We start from the raw sequence: 17,971 nt of genomic DNA, 5'->3' as shown, positions 1-17,971 counted from the left end.
TTTTGGCTACGTGGGCACCTCAAAAGCTTCATTGTTTATTGACCTGTCGGTTTTTAATTCAGACAGGATCGTCCGAGCAAGTTCAGATAAATCCTGCCTCCACTCAGACTGGAAGTAAGTACCTTTCAAGAACCTTGAAACACGGGGGTGTTGGCTTATCTTTGAGCCCCGGAGAGCTGGAAATAAGGGAGACCTCACTGGGTTCTTGTTGAAATGAATCTTATTGACCCTCTGCTTTCCCCACCCTTCTCCCAAAATTTTTTGAGAGGGGGCCATGCTGTCACCGATTCCCAGACCTAGCTAGCGATTGCAAGATCAATCTGTGGTGTTCTGGTGTGAGGTTCATAATAGCGAGGCCAGTTTTCATGTTTCTCTGTTTCTCTCTGGGGCACATAATGACCTTGGGGATTCTGGGGTTAACTCAAGGAGCTCAATTTATTTCGCTTACCAAAGAGAAGGTGAAGAGGTGACTTGATCCCAGTCTGTAAATATCCACGTCAGGAACAGATAGTTAATAACGGGCTCTTCAGTCGAGCAGAGAAAGGTCTAACACCATCCAATGGGTAGAGGTTGAAGCCAGACGCAATCAGACAGGAAATGAGGCATGAAGTTTTAACAGTGAGAGTCGCTAACCACTGCAACCATTTCCTGGAGGGTCACGGCGGATTCTCCATCACTGACTCTGTTTAAATCAAGATGGGATGTTTTCCTGAAACATTTGCCCTAGGAATTTTTCTGGGGCTGTTCTCCGGCCTGTGCTCTACAGGGGGCCAGGTGGAATGATCACACCGCTCCCCTCCGGCCTCGGAACGTATGAATCTGTGACTCCATTAATGTAGAGAGATCCTTGTTTTTCACGCTACAGGGATGTTGTCGTGTATTTCATTGTTTTAATTCACTTCCTTTTAAGTCTGTCCTTCAGCACGGTACAAAACAGCACCGTTGTCCTACACAGCAACCGCATGTGTTATTTAAACCAGTCCGTCAGGGCGAATTCAGCAAGTGATGCTCATGCCAAGCAAAGCAGTTAGCTTAGCCTCAGTGTCCCATTCGCCGTGCATGATCCCCGCGTCTGATATTTCGAAGGCAGGCAAACCAGACCCACAGAGTGGGGAGGTCGGGGGCGTGCGTTGGCTGGCCGATTAACTAGGACAGAAATGCACTAGACTTCCACTAGTGACTTACCTGCTGGTAGGTTCGAGTGACGCTTCCCCTTTCATCTTTCCCCAGACGAGTGCGCTCCTCAGTCCTCTCCAGTCGGCCGCTGGCGATTCTGCATCAATCAGACAATAAGGAACAGAGAGGGCCAGATGCCGGGTGTTACCGGTGAGCAGAGACTTCCACTGTGGGTGACGGGAGGTCAGAGAGCAGAAGGAAACGAACAATTTACAGTGAAGGCCTGAGTCAAAACCAGCCAGAGGCTTTCTCTTAGCTTTGGCATAAGCCTTTGTAGCCCATGCAGTAGGGCTCATGTGAAGGGCCCAGGTTTGGATCCTGGTCTCAGCTGGGGTAAGACAGGGCACTGGACAGGGTGGGCTAATGCTCTGAGAAAGTCCAGAGAATCCTCCATCTGGATGCCTGGCTGGTGGGTCTTTCTCCCCTGTTCATGGTCAAACTGATAGCCAGATTTAGGGTCGGGAAGGAATGGGTCTCAGTTGCTCTGAGAAGGGGGAATTGCCCTGAGTGTGACCTGACTCGGTGATCTTGCCTGAGTCTACAGAGAGCCTGAGCCAATCGCTCAGAGAGGTGTGAACTGCTGTTAGTGTGACTGATAGTCATACAGCCTGAGTCCGCTGAGAATCGGGTCTCTGTGAAGATCCTTCAGCGGCAGGGGGTCCACAGATATTTCCAGCAGCTCCCTTCACCTTCCAGCCGCTCCTTCTTAGGCCCTTAGTTTGGGGAGACCCCCACAGCTGTCTTTACTGATGATGACAGACACACGTACCTGCTAGGGACCGAGGTCCCTGTTCAGTGTCTTGGTCGGGGTGTAACGTTTCCCCCTGCGGTTGTTACAGGTCCGGACAAGGAGAATGCTAAGGAGACATCCCCGCAGGGTGGGCTGCTGGCTGCCGAGAGCCAGGGTCCCAATGCCAGCCCAAAGGACAGCACGGCACCAGAGTGCCCCGGCTCGAAACCTGAGCAGCTGGCGGAAGGAGACACGGAGACACTAGTGCCTCTGTCTGCCAACGACAACTGGGCTGGGCCGGAGACTGGAGAGCCCCCTGCCCCACAGCCTGGCGACCGCCCGGTCGGCTTGGCAGTGGCCCACGCTGGTGAGCCGCCCCTCCTGGCCGAGGTCCCGGCGTCTGAGTGCCAGTCCCAGCAGCCTCCGCAAGAAGGAGACGCCTCTCTGAGCTCCAGCGCCGGGCAGGTGCAGACGCCTGGCTCCGAACCGGCCCCTCTGCCCCCCTCGGTGCCAGAATCTGACGGCGAGGGGCCACCCAAGATGGATTTTGTCGACAACCGAATCAAAACCCTGGATGAGAAGCTAAGGACGCTGCTCTACCCAGAGCACAGCTACTCCGATAGCCAGAAGGACACGCAGAGCACAGAGTCCCCACTCTCCTCGGCCGAGGATACGCTGTCCTGTGCTGGGCCGGAAGCGCCAGCTGCCGTCCCCTCCCCGGCAGAGTCCCAGGGGACTGACGCCTTCGAGGGGTCTCCGCTGCCCCCCGCCGAGGCTGCCAGCCAGCCTGCTGGCTCGCCAGCGCTGAGACAGGACCCCGATATCATTACGGTCGCGCCCAGCGAACTCTGTCTGCAAGTGAGTATGGAGGGCGTGGGGGGACGGCGGGTATGGCTCTAGTTACGGTACCCGGGACACAATGCTGGCGTTGGGGGGTTGGGGCCAAGATGTTCTGACCTCCCCGGCCGAGATCGGGGTTCCCCTTGTGCCAGGTGCTGCACAGACCCCTCCCCTGGCTGAGATCAGGCCCCCAATGCACCGGCCTGTTGGAAAGTCCTTTAGATACATGTGGTGGAGCTGCGAGGGGGTCTGAAAGTTGGGTTGGGACAGGATGGTGGTTCCCGAGCCCCCTTCACCCTCCTCCCGGTGGCTGTTTTCTGGGAGATCTCCAGGGCACCCAGCAGTTAATTCAGGGAAGTCTGATGTGGGGGGCGCCAGGGGTCCCCTTTGCCTTGCGAATCTGCGGCTGCCCCGTCCCACTCAGGCGCTGCAGCTCTTTCTCTTTCCCTCCCCTGTGTCTCCTTCAGGAGCTGTCCCCGGAGCCTTCCTCCCTGCCGAACCCCGAGGCCTGCCCCGCTGCAGTAGCCAGCATCGGAGCCGTTCATCTGCAGACAGGAGGTGGATATTTTGGCCTAAGCTTTACTTGCCCTAGTCTCAAAAACCCTATTAGCAAGAAATCCTGGACTCGCAAATTAAAAAGCTGGGCGTTCAGGCTCCGGCAATCCACCAGCTTTTTCAAGAGATCCAAAGTCCGCCAAGGTAGTGTGCTTAGAGACAGGGATCTACCATAGGTAAAGCATCCCTTATGATTTCTTTCCCCGCCCACGCCGCCTCCCCTCCGCGCCCATCATTTCACCCCGCACAGCCATCGCCACTTTCCTTTTCTCGGGCTCCCCCCACTTCCCCGCATTATTTTCCATTCCACCTAGAAGCGTAAGTCTCGGGGAGGGTGGGGGGCTGGGAAAAACCGGCCAGCACCGGGGGTGGAGCGTTGGACGTGGCATCACTCTTGGGAGGTGCGGCCCCTGTGGTGCGGTTCCAACCCGCGATGCCCTCCCTTGTTTCTGCTCTTCTTTTCTTCCCGCTGTGGCGCCCCTTGGCAGCGGAGGCAGAGGAGACGAGGACGGAGGGGCCTGCTGAGCAGGCTGGGGCGAACGAAGCCAGTGGGAGGTGGAGATCGGCTTCGGTGTCCTATCAGCGAGGTCGCTTCCAGGTGGGTCTTGCCAGCCACGGCCTGGCTCCCTCCCCATGCCCCTGGCTCTAATCCACCAGACCCTGCTCCCCTCCCAGAGCCGAGGAGAGAACCCAGGAGTCCTGGCTCCCAGTCCCCCTGCTCTTACTAGCCACACCCTGCTCCCTTCTCAGAGGCAGGGAGAGAACCCAGGAGTCCAGGCTCCCAGCCCCCCGGCGCTAATTCACCAGACCCCACTCCCCTCCCAGAGCCGGGGAGAGAACCCTGGAGTCCTGGCTCCCAGCCCCTCCCAATACCCCTAGGCATGACCTCTTCAGGGCGGGGCCCTGCCCTTCCCAGCTAACCCTGTCCATCCCTGATTGTCCCAGGTCACCTCCGTGCCGCAGCAGCCAGCTCCCTGCACTGCAGATGCCGGACCTGATGCTGCCGGGCTGGAGGAGCCTCAGACAGACGATCCAGGCACCCCCCCGCCGGGAGAGTCGCTCCTGTGGGCTGGCCCGGCCTGTGAGACCGATGCCTCTTCCCTCACCCCAGAGCAGGAGCCGGAGGAGCTGTCGGCCACAGGGAGCAGCACAGAGCCGTGGGCCGAGGGGCCTGTCCTGAGGCAGCCCAGCTCCGATAGTGAGCTGGGCCCCGAGGAATCGGGGGAGACCCTGGGGTCTGGCAGGGACCAGTGCCCCCCGCTGGCCGAGGACCGTGTCGGCCACGGGGCCATGCGCCGTAGTTCCCTCTTCCACTCGGCCTCTTCGCCCATGAGCAGCGATGACGAGTCTGAGCTCGAGGACGAGGACCTGAAGGTGGAGCTGCAGCGGCTGCGGGAGAAGTAAGGGGGCCTGGGAAGCCCGACTGTGACCTCCAACTCTCTTCCCCCCAATCCTGCGCAAGGACCAGGGATCTCCTCCCCCAGGGCTTCTCCTCCTACACGTCAAGCCCCTGGCTGGGGTGGGGTTCGCCAGGCCCCCCAAGCAGTGAGGCTTGGGCTGGAGAGTTACAGGGCAGCTGCTGGCTCAGGTTCTCTGCAGATTCAGACAGGGTCACTTCACATCTCTCTGAGCAATCAGCGCAGGCTCTGTGCAGACTCAGGCTTGCCTCAGTCCAGTCCTGCTTTGTCCTTTCAGAGCCAGCCTGGAGCGAATTGTTAGGACCATTTGTTGTTTTTCCTCTTATGCCTAGAGGTCAGGGTCGGAGCCCCGTTGGGCCGGGCGTGCGCAACACCCAGAGAGTGGGTCAGGAGCTCACAGTTTAAATATGCTAGACAGACAAGGGGAAACAGAGGCATAGGTCGGGGAAGTGGCAGCGCCAAGAAAAGAACCCAGGAGTCCTGGCTCCCAGCCCCACCCTGCTCTAACCACTAGACCCCACTCCCCTCCCAGAGCTGGGGAGGGAACCCAGGCCCCCCTCACGGAGCAGCTGAGTAGCTCACTTGTCCAAAGCCAGTTCCTGCTGGTTTGGGGACGCCGTGCTGACGGCTTTTCCTGCCCCGCAGACACGTCCAGGAGGTGGTGACGCTCCAGGCCCAGCAGAGCCGGGAGCTGCAGGAGCTGTACAAACGCCTGCACGCCCTCAAAGACAGCAAGCCTGAGCTGTCGGAGCTGTCCCTGCAGCCCGCCTCCCCCCGCCGGCCTCGCTCTTTCAGAAGCAAATTGCGCAGCCGGCCTCAGGTCCTGACGCACGCCGAGAACTGTATCGTCGCCACAGGTAAGCCAGGAAATGAGCCCTGGCCAACGTGGGGCCGCCCTGGTCCCTTCTGGCCTTCCGGGATGGGGATCAAAGGGAACTGGCATTGCACAGGGGAGCTTGAGGTGGAGAGGCCAGAGACGAGCCATGGGGATGATCCGAGGGTTGGAAACCGGGCTTTAGCAAGGAGCTCGGTCGCTCTGGCTCGATCCCCGCCTAGATGTACCTGCACGGGGAACAAATATTTGCTAACAGGCTCTTCGGTGTGGCAGGCGAACGTCTCCCGCCATGCCAGGGCTGGAAGTTGAAGCTAGCCAAACCTATGAACAATGGCCCCTGGCTCCGAGCGAGGTGCTTAGATTTCAGAGCAGAAGGACCATTGCGATCATCAGTCCAGGGGCTCTCAACCATTCCAGACTGCCGGACCCCGCTCAGGAGGTTGATTTGTCTTGCGTCCCCCCAAGTTTCACCTCGCTTAAAATTGACTTGCTTACAAAATCAGACCTAGAACTAGACAAGCGTCCCAGGCACAGCGGTATTGACAAATGGCTGATGTTCACATCTGTACCAGATCGCTGTAAAATAAACCCCTTGGGCTAGAACTATTGCACTGGCAGAGCAGTGTGAACCAGGCGTTGTCTGTGTGACACGTTAGTGGGCACTGATTTCGCTGGTGCTTTTTATGGAGCCTGTTGTAAAACTAGGCAAATCTCTAGATGAGTTGATTGACCCCCTGGAAGCCCTCTGAGTACCCCCAGGGGTGTGTGTAGCCCTGGTTGAGAACCACTGATCTAGTCTGACACAGGCCAGAGCGTGTCCCCAAAGTAATTCCTGGGGCTGACCTCTTAGGAAAACGGCCCACCTTGACTGAAAAGCGCCCAGCGATGGGGAATCTGCCATGCCCCATGGGGAATTGTTCCAGTGGTTAACGACGCTCATCCTTAATGATGTACACCTTATGTAATCTGCCAGCCTTCACAGAGGAAGCTGGTATATATATATATCCCCATTTTACAGCTGGATAAACTGAGGGACAGAAAGGTCGTGACTTGCCCATGGTCACCACAGCAGGGCCAGCTGCCCTGAGGGGGCTACTGACTTTGGATGGAGTGGGGGTGGGGTGCAATTGACCCCCCCAGATTAGGTTGTAGCCCGGGGTTGGTGGCTCGTGGGAGCTGACGGGTTGGAAAGCGAGTGGGTTACGTCGTGATTTTTAACTCCCTCCCTCCCGTACGCACAGAGTGCTGCTGCACGACCACCGCCGCCTCCATGATTGACTATCAGCTGAGCATCCAGGCCCGCCTGCTGCATCAGAGCTGTGCCCCGGGGGAGCCCAGCCCAGGTACCTCTGCGCCCCGGGGGAGGGGAGGCACTTAGCCAGTTCCCCTGCAGACAGCCCAGGGTGGAGGCAGCCCGGGCTAAGGATTAAAGCACCAGATTAGGACTTGGGAGACCTGGGTTCTGTTCCCGGCTGCTCAGATGAGTCACTTGGCCCCGGCCTGTGCCTCGGTTTCCCCATCTGTGAAACCAGGGTGAAGATACTAGCACCCCTGTGTAGAGCACGTTGAGACCTACAGATGGAAAGCACTTTGTGTGAGCTAGGAGCCCTTACGAAGAGACCCCGCTAGGCTGCTCTGGGATAGCCTGACCCAGGGGGAAATTTCCTCTAGCTGGTGGTTTGGTTTGTCTGTGTCTGTCTGATTTACTCCTCTGGCCCCTCTTGGGTCTGCGTAATCTAATTCTCCGGCCACAGCTGGTTCTGTCTTTCTATACTTCTCAGAGCCCCATTGGTTCGGGCTTGGGGGTGCTTCCGGCCCCATTGCCCCAGTGTCTGGGCCCTCCACCCTGTACTTTATCTGCTCTGCTGCCCCCCACCAGTCTCGGTGCACAGACCCATAGTCTTCTAGCACGCAAGCCCAGGCGGGCACGTTGGATGGTGCGCTCCGGCCCCTGCCCAGCCCAGCGAGTTCCACCTGGCAGTGAGCCCAGAGGCATTAATGTAAAATGGGGCTGAATCGCTGTTTGAGCAAGAGAGACCCCGGTGCCTCCGACGCCCCGGGACCCTGCCATGACAGGGGATTGATCACCTGAGCCGGGCACTGTACAGTGTGTATTAGGTGTATTACGGAACCTCCTAGGAGCCCCAGCCATGGCCCACCACCCCAACGCGCCAGGCACTGTACAAACCCATAACAGAAAGACAGTTCCTGCCCCCGCAGAGCTTCCCATCTAAGCACTAGGGACCTCGCTACTGCCCTTGATTTCACGTGCAAGGTGCCCAGATATTACGGTGATGGGTGTCAGGATCAAATTCTTGGATGGCTGGATGGGTGTGCGGGGGGGGAGGGGATGGATGGCGAGATGGATGGGTGTGTGGGGGGATGGAAGGGTATGTGTGGGACGGATGCATTTGGGGAATGCATGGGTGTGGGGGGGATGGAAGGGGTGCACGGGGATGGATGGATGAATGAAAGGACATATATAGGGAGGGATGGGGAAGAAGAAGGAGAGAGGGGCGGGTGGATACAGGGGTGTGTGGGGATGGATGGACAGAGGGACGTGGCTGGGGATGCACGGATGGTTAGCTGGAGGAATGCAGTTGGGGATGGATGGATCAGAGGAGTTTGGATGGGGATGGACGGACGGGTGGATACCAAATCTTTCCCTTCCCTCCCCCTCTCTGCCTCACTTGCCCACCCTGTAAGACGGGCTGGCCCCGTCTCTAAGGAGCCGTGAGGGCCAAGAACTTGGCTGGCGTTTACTTGGCTAATTCCTCCCCCTGGGAACGGGGAACGTCGGCTAGCTGTGGGTGTCGCTGCCCATGTGAGGAGGGCCATGGCCACCCTCGCCCTGCCTAACCCCTTCTCTGCCCCTCTCCCCGACAGAGCAGCTATGTGCTGTCAGTGGGACTGCCTCCTGCCAGCAGTCCCCGGCCAGCAAGAAGGGGATGTTCACCGACGACTTGCACAAGCTGGTGGATGACTGGACTAAGGAGGCGGTCGGGAACGCCCTCATGAAACCTAGCCTGAACCAGATCAAACAGAACCAGCACCGGCTGGAGGGGGACAGCTGGAGCAAAGCCTGCGAGGTGAGAGGGGACGGTTGGGGGCCAGGACACCTGGGTCCTGTCCCCGGTGCAGGGAGCGGAGTGAGGTCTAGTGCTTAGAGGGGGGAGGCTGGGAGCCAGGACTCCTTGGTTCTGTCCCCGGCGCAGGGAGGCGAGGGGGATCTAGTTCTTAGAGCAGGGGAGGCTGGGATCCAGGACTCCTGGGTTCTCTCCCTGGCGCTGCGAGGGGAATGGGCTCAGAATTTTCTGATCCATCTGACTGCTCTCTCTCTCCCCTTCCTCTTTTAGAACACGTCCTCGTCAGTGGGCTACACCTCCACCTGGATTTCCTCCCTCTCCCAGATCCGCGGGACTGTGCCGGCCTCCTTGCCCCCCGGACTGGCCCTCCCGGCTTTCCCCAGCGTCCTGCCGCCCTACGGCATGCCCCACGTCTGCCAGTACAACGCCATGGCAGGGGCAGCTTACCCAATGCAGTGGGTGGGTGTTTCGGGGATGGCTCAGCAGTCGGTTGTCGTCCCCTCCCCGCCCATCGGACCCTTCCAGCCTGGGGGCAGCATGCTGGGATTCCCGGCCTCCCCGGTCCCTAACCCAGCTACCATCCCGCCTGGTCCCAAATGAAGCCAGAGCAGGGAGCTGGAGGCAAACAGGGTGTTGTCGTACTCCCCCATCGTGGCCTGCAAACCGTGTGGATTCTGGTGTGGCTGACGCCCAGTCTGCCAGTGGAGGCGATTTGGCTCAGCTAACAGTGACTTGTGGCACGGTTCCTATCCTCCCGGAATACTTGATTTGATTTGATTTTTTTAACCAGCTTTGGTAAACTTGGCTCCTGCGTCTCATGCTCCTGAGACGTGATCGCTTCAGAAAGAAACCTCCATTTCACCCCTCTCTGGCGGAGAAGCTGTCCGCCTGCATCTTTTAAATGGCAGACGTGATGGTGGGGAGGAATTTCTGATTTGGTTTTTAAGTTAGGTGATGGAAAATGTGCTCCTAGAACTCACGTCGGTTTGAGCTGCGGCTGGGAAGTTTAGAAAGAAAAAATGTTTTGATCAGTGCAGCTAGCTTCTGCTGAGTTCTAAAGACCCTCCTTCCAACCCTGAGCCAGGAGGATTGGGGACTGAAAAAAGGGTTTCCTTGATCTCACCAATCCTGTTGCTGTGTCAGGAATATCCTTGAGCCACTCAGGGCAGCTCTGTGCAAAGCCAGCAGCTATTTCCTCGTTCCTCATACGCACACTTCTTTGATTTGAGCAGCTGAGAGATGCTTGGGTAGTTGGGTGTTTCCTGTTGAAATGAGTTCTGGTTTTGTTATTTTTGCAGCAGACACGAGTCTCAGAGTGGGGGGGAGTTGCTGGGAGGGGGCTATTTTAAATCTCTTCCAATCTCAGTCACCCCATCTGGGACACAGATTTGGAGGTGCAAAATTAGACAGGGCAACAGGGCTGTGTGCACCTCTGTGCTGTAGAGAATTTGGGAGCAAACGCAGTGAATTGGGGTCTTAGTTTAGCCCTGCTAAACCCTGTGCTTTTGCAGCTGCCCTTGTTTTGAAAAGCCTGCCTTTCAGAAGCACTGGCTTCCAATGTTTTTCTATCTTAGGCGCATTTGAAAATATTGCCTCAAGTCCATTTTTGAAAGGGACTTTTCCTGATTTTCAAAGGAAGAAGCAGTTTAGCGGCTTAACTCATTGATTTCAATCAAATTTATCCACCTAACCTGCTTAGTGCTTTGTGACTATGCTGGTAGGCACCTGTTTGCATCTTTACTCTCCTAAATACCTTTGAAAATCAGCTCCTACGTCTCTTTTGAAAATGGCACTTCTGAAAATTTCATCCTGCGTCATCCTGGCTTTGATCTCATAGCTCATATTTGACCCCTTTTGGGCTCTGAAATCTTAAGCACAGCAACCTGAACATGGGGGTCGACTTCGCGTTATGATCTGGAGCGCATTCGAAACGGCTCACTTTCAGTGGGTTTGTTTCTTTTTAATATTCTTTCCCTTTGCAACCTGCCTCCGAGGCCTGGGTTGTAGACTAGCACATGTCCCCTGATTGCAGCCCTGCAGTGGCTATGCTCGGAGAGAGTGCTTTCAGAGAAAGAGACTAATTGAGGCTAATGGAGATTTTTTTAGCTGAAGTTTGGTTTACGTGAAGTGCAGCAAATCCTCTTTCTCCGTCTCACCTGATGGACCCACTGACTCCAACACCGGTACCCAACTTGGCTTCAATTCCTTATTGTCTTTGCAAGGATTTTAGCACATGGGGTTGGGTTAGATTTGTGGTAGGAACAGGGACTTAATATCACTTGCCAAAACTCATCCCATCTCCCCTTGGCGTTTCTGTCACGTGGCCTTTTCTGCATCCTGAGTTTCAAACAGACATTTCTTTGCCAGGTGGCTTTCAAGTCCGTTGGATCTTGCAAGGCTGGGCCCTTTGTCAGATAGGAACTTTTCAGATGTGCCAAATGCTTCTGCTCCACCCTGAAAGCTCCGCTTAGAACAGCATTAGGAATGGACCCAGGTAGAGGTGCAAACCCGGCCCCATTCCATGCCCCCCCCCCCGCTTTGTCTGCCTGCAGCCACTTGCATTGCCTTATAACTGCTGTCTCCTAAGGTTTTTGTCAGATTTTTACTGGGAAGGGCTGCATGTCTGAGGGTGACTTGACACCAGTGGGTTTAACTTTTTTATAGCGAACACGTGCAGAAAACAAACCCACACGCAGATAGCGAGTGGCGTTTGTGAAGACCTGAGAACAGCGTTTCTCATCTCCCTGGGATTTTTTGGATTTTTTTAAGACTTTTCAATTGTTTTTTGGCTGGTTGTGTTCACTCCGTTAAAAACAAGTCTCAAACGGTGTAGGCACTTGGGCTACGAAGTCTGGTTTTGTTTTCCACTTGGAGGAGAGGGTGTTTGGAAATGGGAGGTGCTTGGCCTTAGCTTTCTTCCTTTCCCCAAAGCACAGATCTGCGAAACAGCCTTTGGTTTTCCAGTGGGAGGGGAAATCAAGGGCTTGTCTGCTCTTGCAAGGCTGCAGCAGGAGGGATTTTCCGTAGACCCAGGCCTAAGACTCCGAACTAGCTCTGGGACCTGATTGTAACTGACACCAAAACCGGACAGAAATCCGAGTGCTATGCAGGTAGAGTGAAAGCACACCTTCGTGTGCACCTGTTGGTCTGGCTGTTCCCTTGAAGGACGAGGAGAAAGCTGTAGTGGTACAGCCGTGTCTACAGGAGGGACGGGGCTGGTACCCTGTCTGTAACTCACCCAGGGAGAGTGGTATAAAAGCAGGTCTGGAGGATGCTTTTGGCTTTGACCCTGCTAATTGTGGAGCGCTCTGGCCCTGATCCAGCAAAGCACAAGTTGAAGTGTATGAGTAATCAGGGACAGGAACAGTTAATTGGGAAGAGTCCATGCACAGACAGACCCTTAGTGACACTGGGAATCTAGCCTTGATTCAGGAAGGGTTTTAAACAGCAGAAGGGGAGGGTGTCCCAGATTAGGGCCCAACAGCAGAAATGGCTGCAGTTAGACCGGGAAAACACCTACTGTCTGTATGGACCAGACGCTTGTGTCTGTTTCCTAGGGCAAACTACAAGTCCTTCGAAGACTGCAGTCCCTCCAGATGTATCCTCTCTATCATGAAGTGTCTGAGCAGCACGCTAGAAATAGATGCTGTAAATCTGATAACAAACCAAACCGCACCCCCAGCCCCCAAAGAGTCAGTAGCGGCGTTCCGTCTGTATGGAACGGTTCATCTTTTCGTTGGCTGTAATGTAACAAGGAGCTTTCTGGGTCCCACGTGGCATTTTTATTTTCTATCCAGCATGAAGAATTTGAAGGTGATAAACAAATGTGAATTATTATTATTATTATTATTATTATTATTTTTTTAAAGAGACGTTTTATTTTCCTGCTGTGCCTCTTTCAGGTGGAAGTCTGCCAGGGTCAGCGTCCACTGTAACGAATGGATCAGTTTAATAACGGGCTGGTTTGGGGTACAGTCTGCTGAACCTGGTGCTTTTTATGTTTGCTCTTGGTTTTATCTACCTCATTTTTTTTAGTGCTGTTTGAATCCAGCCTCCAATTTCCCAATGTTGCTTTATTTCCACCCCTCGTCTTATGGGACTTCAAAGTGACATTTGATCTTCCGTTTTCTCAGTTAATTATTTGTGTAGCGATTGCATTTGCTCTCTTGAGGCAAATCCCCCCCCTTGAATTCAGCTAGATGAATGAAAATATGATTTAGACACTGCACCGTTGACCTGGGATCTTTGGTAGCGCATGTGAAAGCTGGAGCACCGATCTGCCTTTCAGTAGCAACAATTTGAAAAGCTTGTTTTATCCACAGAAGCATTGCTCATGAATTATTTGTGTCCCTAATTAAGCCATCAAAATAAGCCAAGCCACTGGCATTGTTCCGCGGGGCGTGATTCTTAACGGCCCTTTAAGGTGTTTTATTTAATAGTCGTTAAAATGATGCATTCTGGGCTGTTTCATTTCCGAAACCCAGCAGTCTGTCTGTCCTTCATTTTACACGTTCTTACTCTGTAAAGGTGAAATGTTTGGTGAAAACTATGTTAACCTAAAATACATTTGGACTTTTGTTTTTTAATATTTTGTTTCTTTTTGGTGGTTACAAATCTCCAGTTTATCCTAGGGGACGTGGAAGTGTGTGGGTTTGGGAAGGGGGGGAGCGGAGACACAGGCAAAAATTCTCCACTTCCTTCGCCAACCACCTCCCCCTGGCCAACATGAATAGACCTGTGGGGGATAAAAAAGAGGGGGGGGATAGTGTGAGGCTGAGCACAGGGGAAAACAATCAATCCCCTGAGCTGTGACTGGCAGGACTCGCTTGTAATGCGAACGTAGCGGGCTGTGAAGCACAGAAGCGCAGCCCCAGGCCTGCAGCTTCTCGGCCAGGCCCCGTGTTGAGCTGGTGCGGAGCGGCCTCGCCCTGTCGACGCAAACAATGCTGCTGTGAGCCCAGCCCGAGGCCCCGCTGCCTAAATCGAGAACCCCCCCCACCCCCGCCTGCTTTCCCAGAGAGGATTCTGGGTAATGTCAATGAGGCCCCTCCCCCTGTTCTCAGAGGATTCTGGGTAATGTCAATGAGGCCCCTCCCCCTGTTCTCTGAGAGGATTCTGGGTAATATAATCCCCACCCTTTTCCCCTCAGCTCTCTGGGGTAAGGAGGCTACTGTGAATTGTAGGCTGCTGGGGGTGGGGAAGTTATTGGACTACAACTCCCAGCATGGCCTGGGGCTAGGAAGCAGGGTGGGCAAAGGTGGCTGCGGGCAGCAATGGCCGCTGGGAGTTGTAGTCCTTGCTGGTCACTCCCAGGTGGCGACTAGACCTTCTATGACAGGTTTCAGAGTAACAGCCGTGTTAGTCTGTATTCGCAAAAAGAAAAGGAGGACTTGTGGCACCTTAGAGACTAACCAATTTATTAGAGCATGAGCTTTCGTGAGCTACAGCTCACTTCATCAGATGCATATCGTGGAAACTGCAGCAGACTTTATATATACACAGAGAATATGAACCAATACCTCCTCCCACCCCACTGTCCTGCTGGTAATAGCTTATCTAAAGTGATCATCAGGTGGGCCATTTCCAGCACAAATCCAGGTTTTGTCACCCTCCACCCCCCCCCACATTCACTCTCCTGCTGGTGATAGCCCATCCAAAGTGACAACTCTTTACACAATGTGCATGACAATCAAGTTGGGCTATTTCCTGCACAAATCCAGGTTTTCTCACATCCCCCCCACCCCCATACACACACAAACTCACTCTCCTGCTGGTAATAGCTCATCCAAACTGACCACTCTTCAAGTTTAAATCCAAGTTAAACCAGAACATCTGGGGGGGGCCGGTAGGAAAAAACAAGAGGAAACAGGCTACCTTGCATAATGACTTAGCCACTCCCAGTCTCTATTTAAGCCTAAATTAATAGTATCCAATTTGCAAATGAATTCCAATTCAGCAGTTTCTCGCTGGAGTCTGGATTTGAAGTTTTTTTGTTTTAAGATAGCGACCTTCATGTCTGTGATTGCGTGACCAGAGAGATTGAAGTGTTCTCCGACTGGTTTATGAATGTTATAATTCTTGACATCTGATTTGTGTCCATTTATTCTTTTACGTAGAGACTGTCCAGTTTGACCAATGTACATGGCAGAGGGGCATTGCTGGCACATGATGGCATAGATCACATTGGTGGATGTGCAGGTGAACGAGCCTCTGATAGTGTGGCTGATGTTATTAGGCCCTGAGATGGTGTCCCCTGAATAGATATGTGGGCACAATTGGCAACGGGCTTTGTTGCAAGGATAAGTTCCTGGGTTAGTGGTTCTGTTGTGTGGTATGTGGTTGTTGGTGAGTATTTGCTTCAGGTTGGGGGGCTGTCTGTAGGCAAGGACTGGCCTGTCTCCCAAGATTTGTGAGAGTGTTGGGTCATCCTTAGGATAGGTTGTAGATCCTTAATAATGCGTTGGAGGGGTTTTAGTTGGGGGCTGAAGGTGACGGCTAGTGGCGTTCTGTTATTTTCTTTGTTAGGCCTGTCCTGTAGTAGGTAACTTCTGGGAACTCTTCTGGCTCTATCAATCTGTTTCTTTACTTCTGCAGGTGGGTATTGTAGTTGTAAGAAAGTTTGACAGAGATCTTGTAGGTGTTTGTCTCTGTCCGAGGGGTTGGAGCAAATGCGGTTGTATCGCAGAGCTTGGCTGTAGACGATGGATCGTGTGGTGTGGTCAGGGTGAAAGCTGGAGGCATGCAGGTAGGAATAGCGGTCAGTAGGTTTCCGGTATAGGGTGGTGTTTATGTGACCATTGTTTATTAGCACTGTAGTGTCCAGGAAGTGGATCTCTTGTGTGGACTGGACCAGGCTGAGGTTGGTGGTGGGATGGAAATTGTTGAAATCATGGTGGAATTCCTCAAGGGCTTCTTTTCCATGGGTCCAGATGATGAAGATGTCATCAATATAGCGCAAGTAGAGTAGGGGCTTTAGGGGACGAGAGCTGAGGAAGCGTTGTTCTAAATCAGCCATAAAAATGTTGGCATACTGTGGGGCCATGCGGGTACCCATAGCAGTGCCGCTGATCTGAAGGTATACATTGTCCCCAAATGTGAAGTAGTTATGGGTAAGGACAAAGTCACAAAGTTCAGCCACCAGGTTAGCCGTGACATTATCGGGGATAGTGTTCTTGACGGCTTGTAGTCCATCTTTGTGTGGAATGTTGGTGTAGAGGGCTTCTACATCCATAGTGGCCAGGATGGTGTTATCAGGAAGATCACCGATGGATTGAAGTTTCCTCAGGAAGTCAGTGGTGTCTCGAAGGTAGCTGGGAGTGCTGGTAGCGTAGGGCCTGAGGAGGGAGTCTACATAGCCAGACAATCCTGCTGTCAGGGTGCCAATGCCTGAGATGATGGGGCGCCCAGGATTTCCAGGTTTATGGATCTTGGGTAGTAGATAGAATATCCCAGGTCGGGGTTCCAGGGGTGTGTCTGTGCGGATTTGATCTTGTGCTTTTTCAGGAAGTTTCTTGAGCAAATGCTGTAGTTGCTTTTGGTAACTCTCAGTGGGATCAGAGGGTAATGGCTTGTAGAAACTCGTGTTGGAGAGCTGCCGAGCAGCCTCTTGTTCATATTCCGACCTATTCATGATGACAACAGCACCTCCTTTGTCAGCCTTTTTGATTATGATGTCAGAGTTGTTTCTGAGGCTGTGGATGGCATTGCGTTCCGCATGGCTGAGGTTATGGGGCAAGTGATGCTGCTTTTCCACAATTTCAGCCCGTGCACGTCGGCGGAAGCACTCTATGTAGAAGTCCAGTCTGCTGTTTCGACCTTCAGGAGGAGTCCACCTAGAATCCCTCTTTCTGTAGTGTTGGTAGGGAGACCTCTGTGGATTAGTATGCTGTTCAGAGGTATTTTGGAAATATTCCTTGAGTCAGAATAAAGCCCGACTCAAAGCCCCTACTCTACTTGAGCTATATTGATGACATCTTCATCATCTGGACCCATGGAAAAGAAGCCCTTGAGGAATTCCACCATGATTTCAACAATTTCCATCCCACCACCAACCTCAGCCTGGTCCAGTCCACACAAGAGATCCACTTCCTGGACACTACAGTGCTAATAAACAATGGTCACATAAACACCACCCTATACCGGAAACCTACTGACCGCTATTCCTACCTGCATGCCTCCAGCTTTCACCTGACCACACCACACGATCCATCGTCTACAGCCAAGCTCTGCGATACAACCGCATTTGCTCCAACCCCTCAGACAGAGACAAACACCTACAAGATCTCTGTCAAGCTTTCTTACAACTACAATACCCACCTGCAGAAGTAAAGAAACAGATTGATAGAGCCAGAAGAGTTCCCAGAAGTTACCTACTACAGGACAGGCCTAACAAAGAAAATAACAGAACGCCACTAGCCGTCACCTTCAGCCCCCAACTAAAACCCCTCCAACGCATTATTAAGGATCTACAACCTATCCTAAAGGATGACCCAACACTCTCACAAATCTTGGGAGACAGGCCAGTCCTTGCCTACAGACAGCCCCCCAACCTGAAGCAAATACTCACCAACAACCACATACCACACAACAGAACCACTAACCCAGGAACTTATCCTTGCAACAAAGCCCGTTGCCAATTGTGCCCACATATCTATTCAGGGGACACCATCTCAGGGCCTAATAACATCAGCCACACGATCAGAGGCTCGTTCACCTGCACATCCACCAATGTGATCTATGCCATCATGTGCCAGCAATGCCCCTCTGCCATGTACATTGGTCAAACTGGACAGTCTCTACATAAAAGAATAAATGGACACAAATCAGATGTCAAGAATTATAACATTCATAAACCAGTCGGAGAACACTTCAATCTCTCTGGTCACGCAATCACAGACATGAAGGTCGCTATCTTAAAACAAAAAAACTTCAAATCCAGACTCCAGCGAGAAACTGCTGAATTGGAATTCATTTGCAAATTGGATACTATTAATTTAGGCTTAAATAGAGACTGGGAGTGGCTAAGTCATTATGCAAGGTAGCCTGTTTCCTCTTGTTTTTTCCTACCCCCCCCCCCCCCATGTTCTGGTTTAACTTGGATTTAAACTTGGAGAGTGGTCAGTTTGGATGAGCTATCACCAGCAGGAGAGTGAGTTTGTGTGTGTATGGGGGTGGGGGGGATGTGAGAAAACCTGGATTTGTGCAGGAAATAGCCCAACTTGATTGTCATGCACGTTGTGTAAAGAGTGGTCACTTTGGATGGGCTATCACCAGCAGGAGAGTGAATGTGGGGGGGGGTGGAGGGTGACAAAACCTGGATTTGTGCTGGAAA

At 53.3% G+C, this 17,971-nt stretch overlaps 1 protein-coding gene across 5 annotated transcripts in view; it reads left to right on the top strand.

Moving 5' to 3' along the window:
• The window catches only part of WNK3 (WNK lysine deficient protein kinase 3), a 59,147-nt gene extending 45,921 nt beyond the window's left edge, over nucleotides 1–13,226 (top strand). For 4 of the 5 annotated variants that reach the window (XM_073321509.1, XM_073321506.1, XM_073321507.1 and 1 more), the window contains exons 16-25: nucleotides 63–114; nucleotides 1,231–1,326; nucleotides 2,016–2,764; nucleotides 3,214–3,445; nucleotides 3,790–3,899; nucleotides 4,247–4,701; nucleotides 5,365–5,576; nucleotides 6,796–6,897; nucleotides 8,441–8,643; nucleotides 8,911–13,226. In XM_073321509.1, the coding sequence (XP_073177610.1) occupies nucleotides 63–114; nucleotides 1,231–1,326; nucleotides 2,016–2,764; nucleotides 3,214–3,445; nucleotides 3,790–3,899; nucleotides 4,247–4,701; nucleotides 5,365–5,576; nucleotides 6,796–6,897; nucleotides 8,441–8,643; nucleotides 8,911–9,240 (2,541 nt within the window). In that variant the 3' untranslated portion in view covers nucleotides 9,241–13,226. The remainder of the gene's footprint in view (nucleotides 1–62; nucleotides 115–1,230; nucleotides 1,327–2,015; nucleotides 2,765–3,213; nucleotides 3,446–3,789; nucleotides 3,900–4,246; nucleotides 4,702–5,364; nucleotides 5,577–6,795; nucleotides 6,898–8,440; nucleotides 8,644–8,910) is intronic. The other variant, XM_073321510.1, reaches the window with a different exon arrangement.
• Nucleotides 13,227–17,971: the final 4,745 nt, after the last annotated feature.

The sequence above is a fragment of the Lepidochelys kempii genome, chromosome 23 (assembly GCF_965140265.1).
Source record: "Lepidochelys kempii isolate rLepKem1 chromosome 23, rLepKem1.hap2, whole genome shotgun sequence".
Lineage (NCBI taxonomy): Eukaryota > Metazoa > Chordata > Testudines > Cheloniidae > Lepidochelys > Lepidochelys kempii.
Note: the sequence above shows the minus strand (reverse complement) of the source record. Positions and strands in the feature narration are given on the sequence as shown.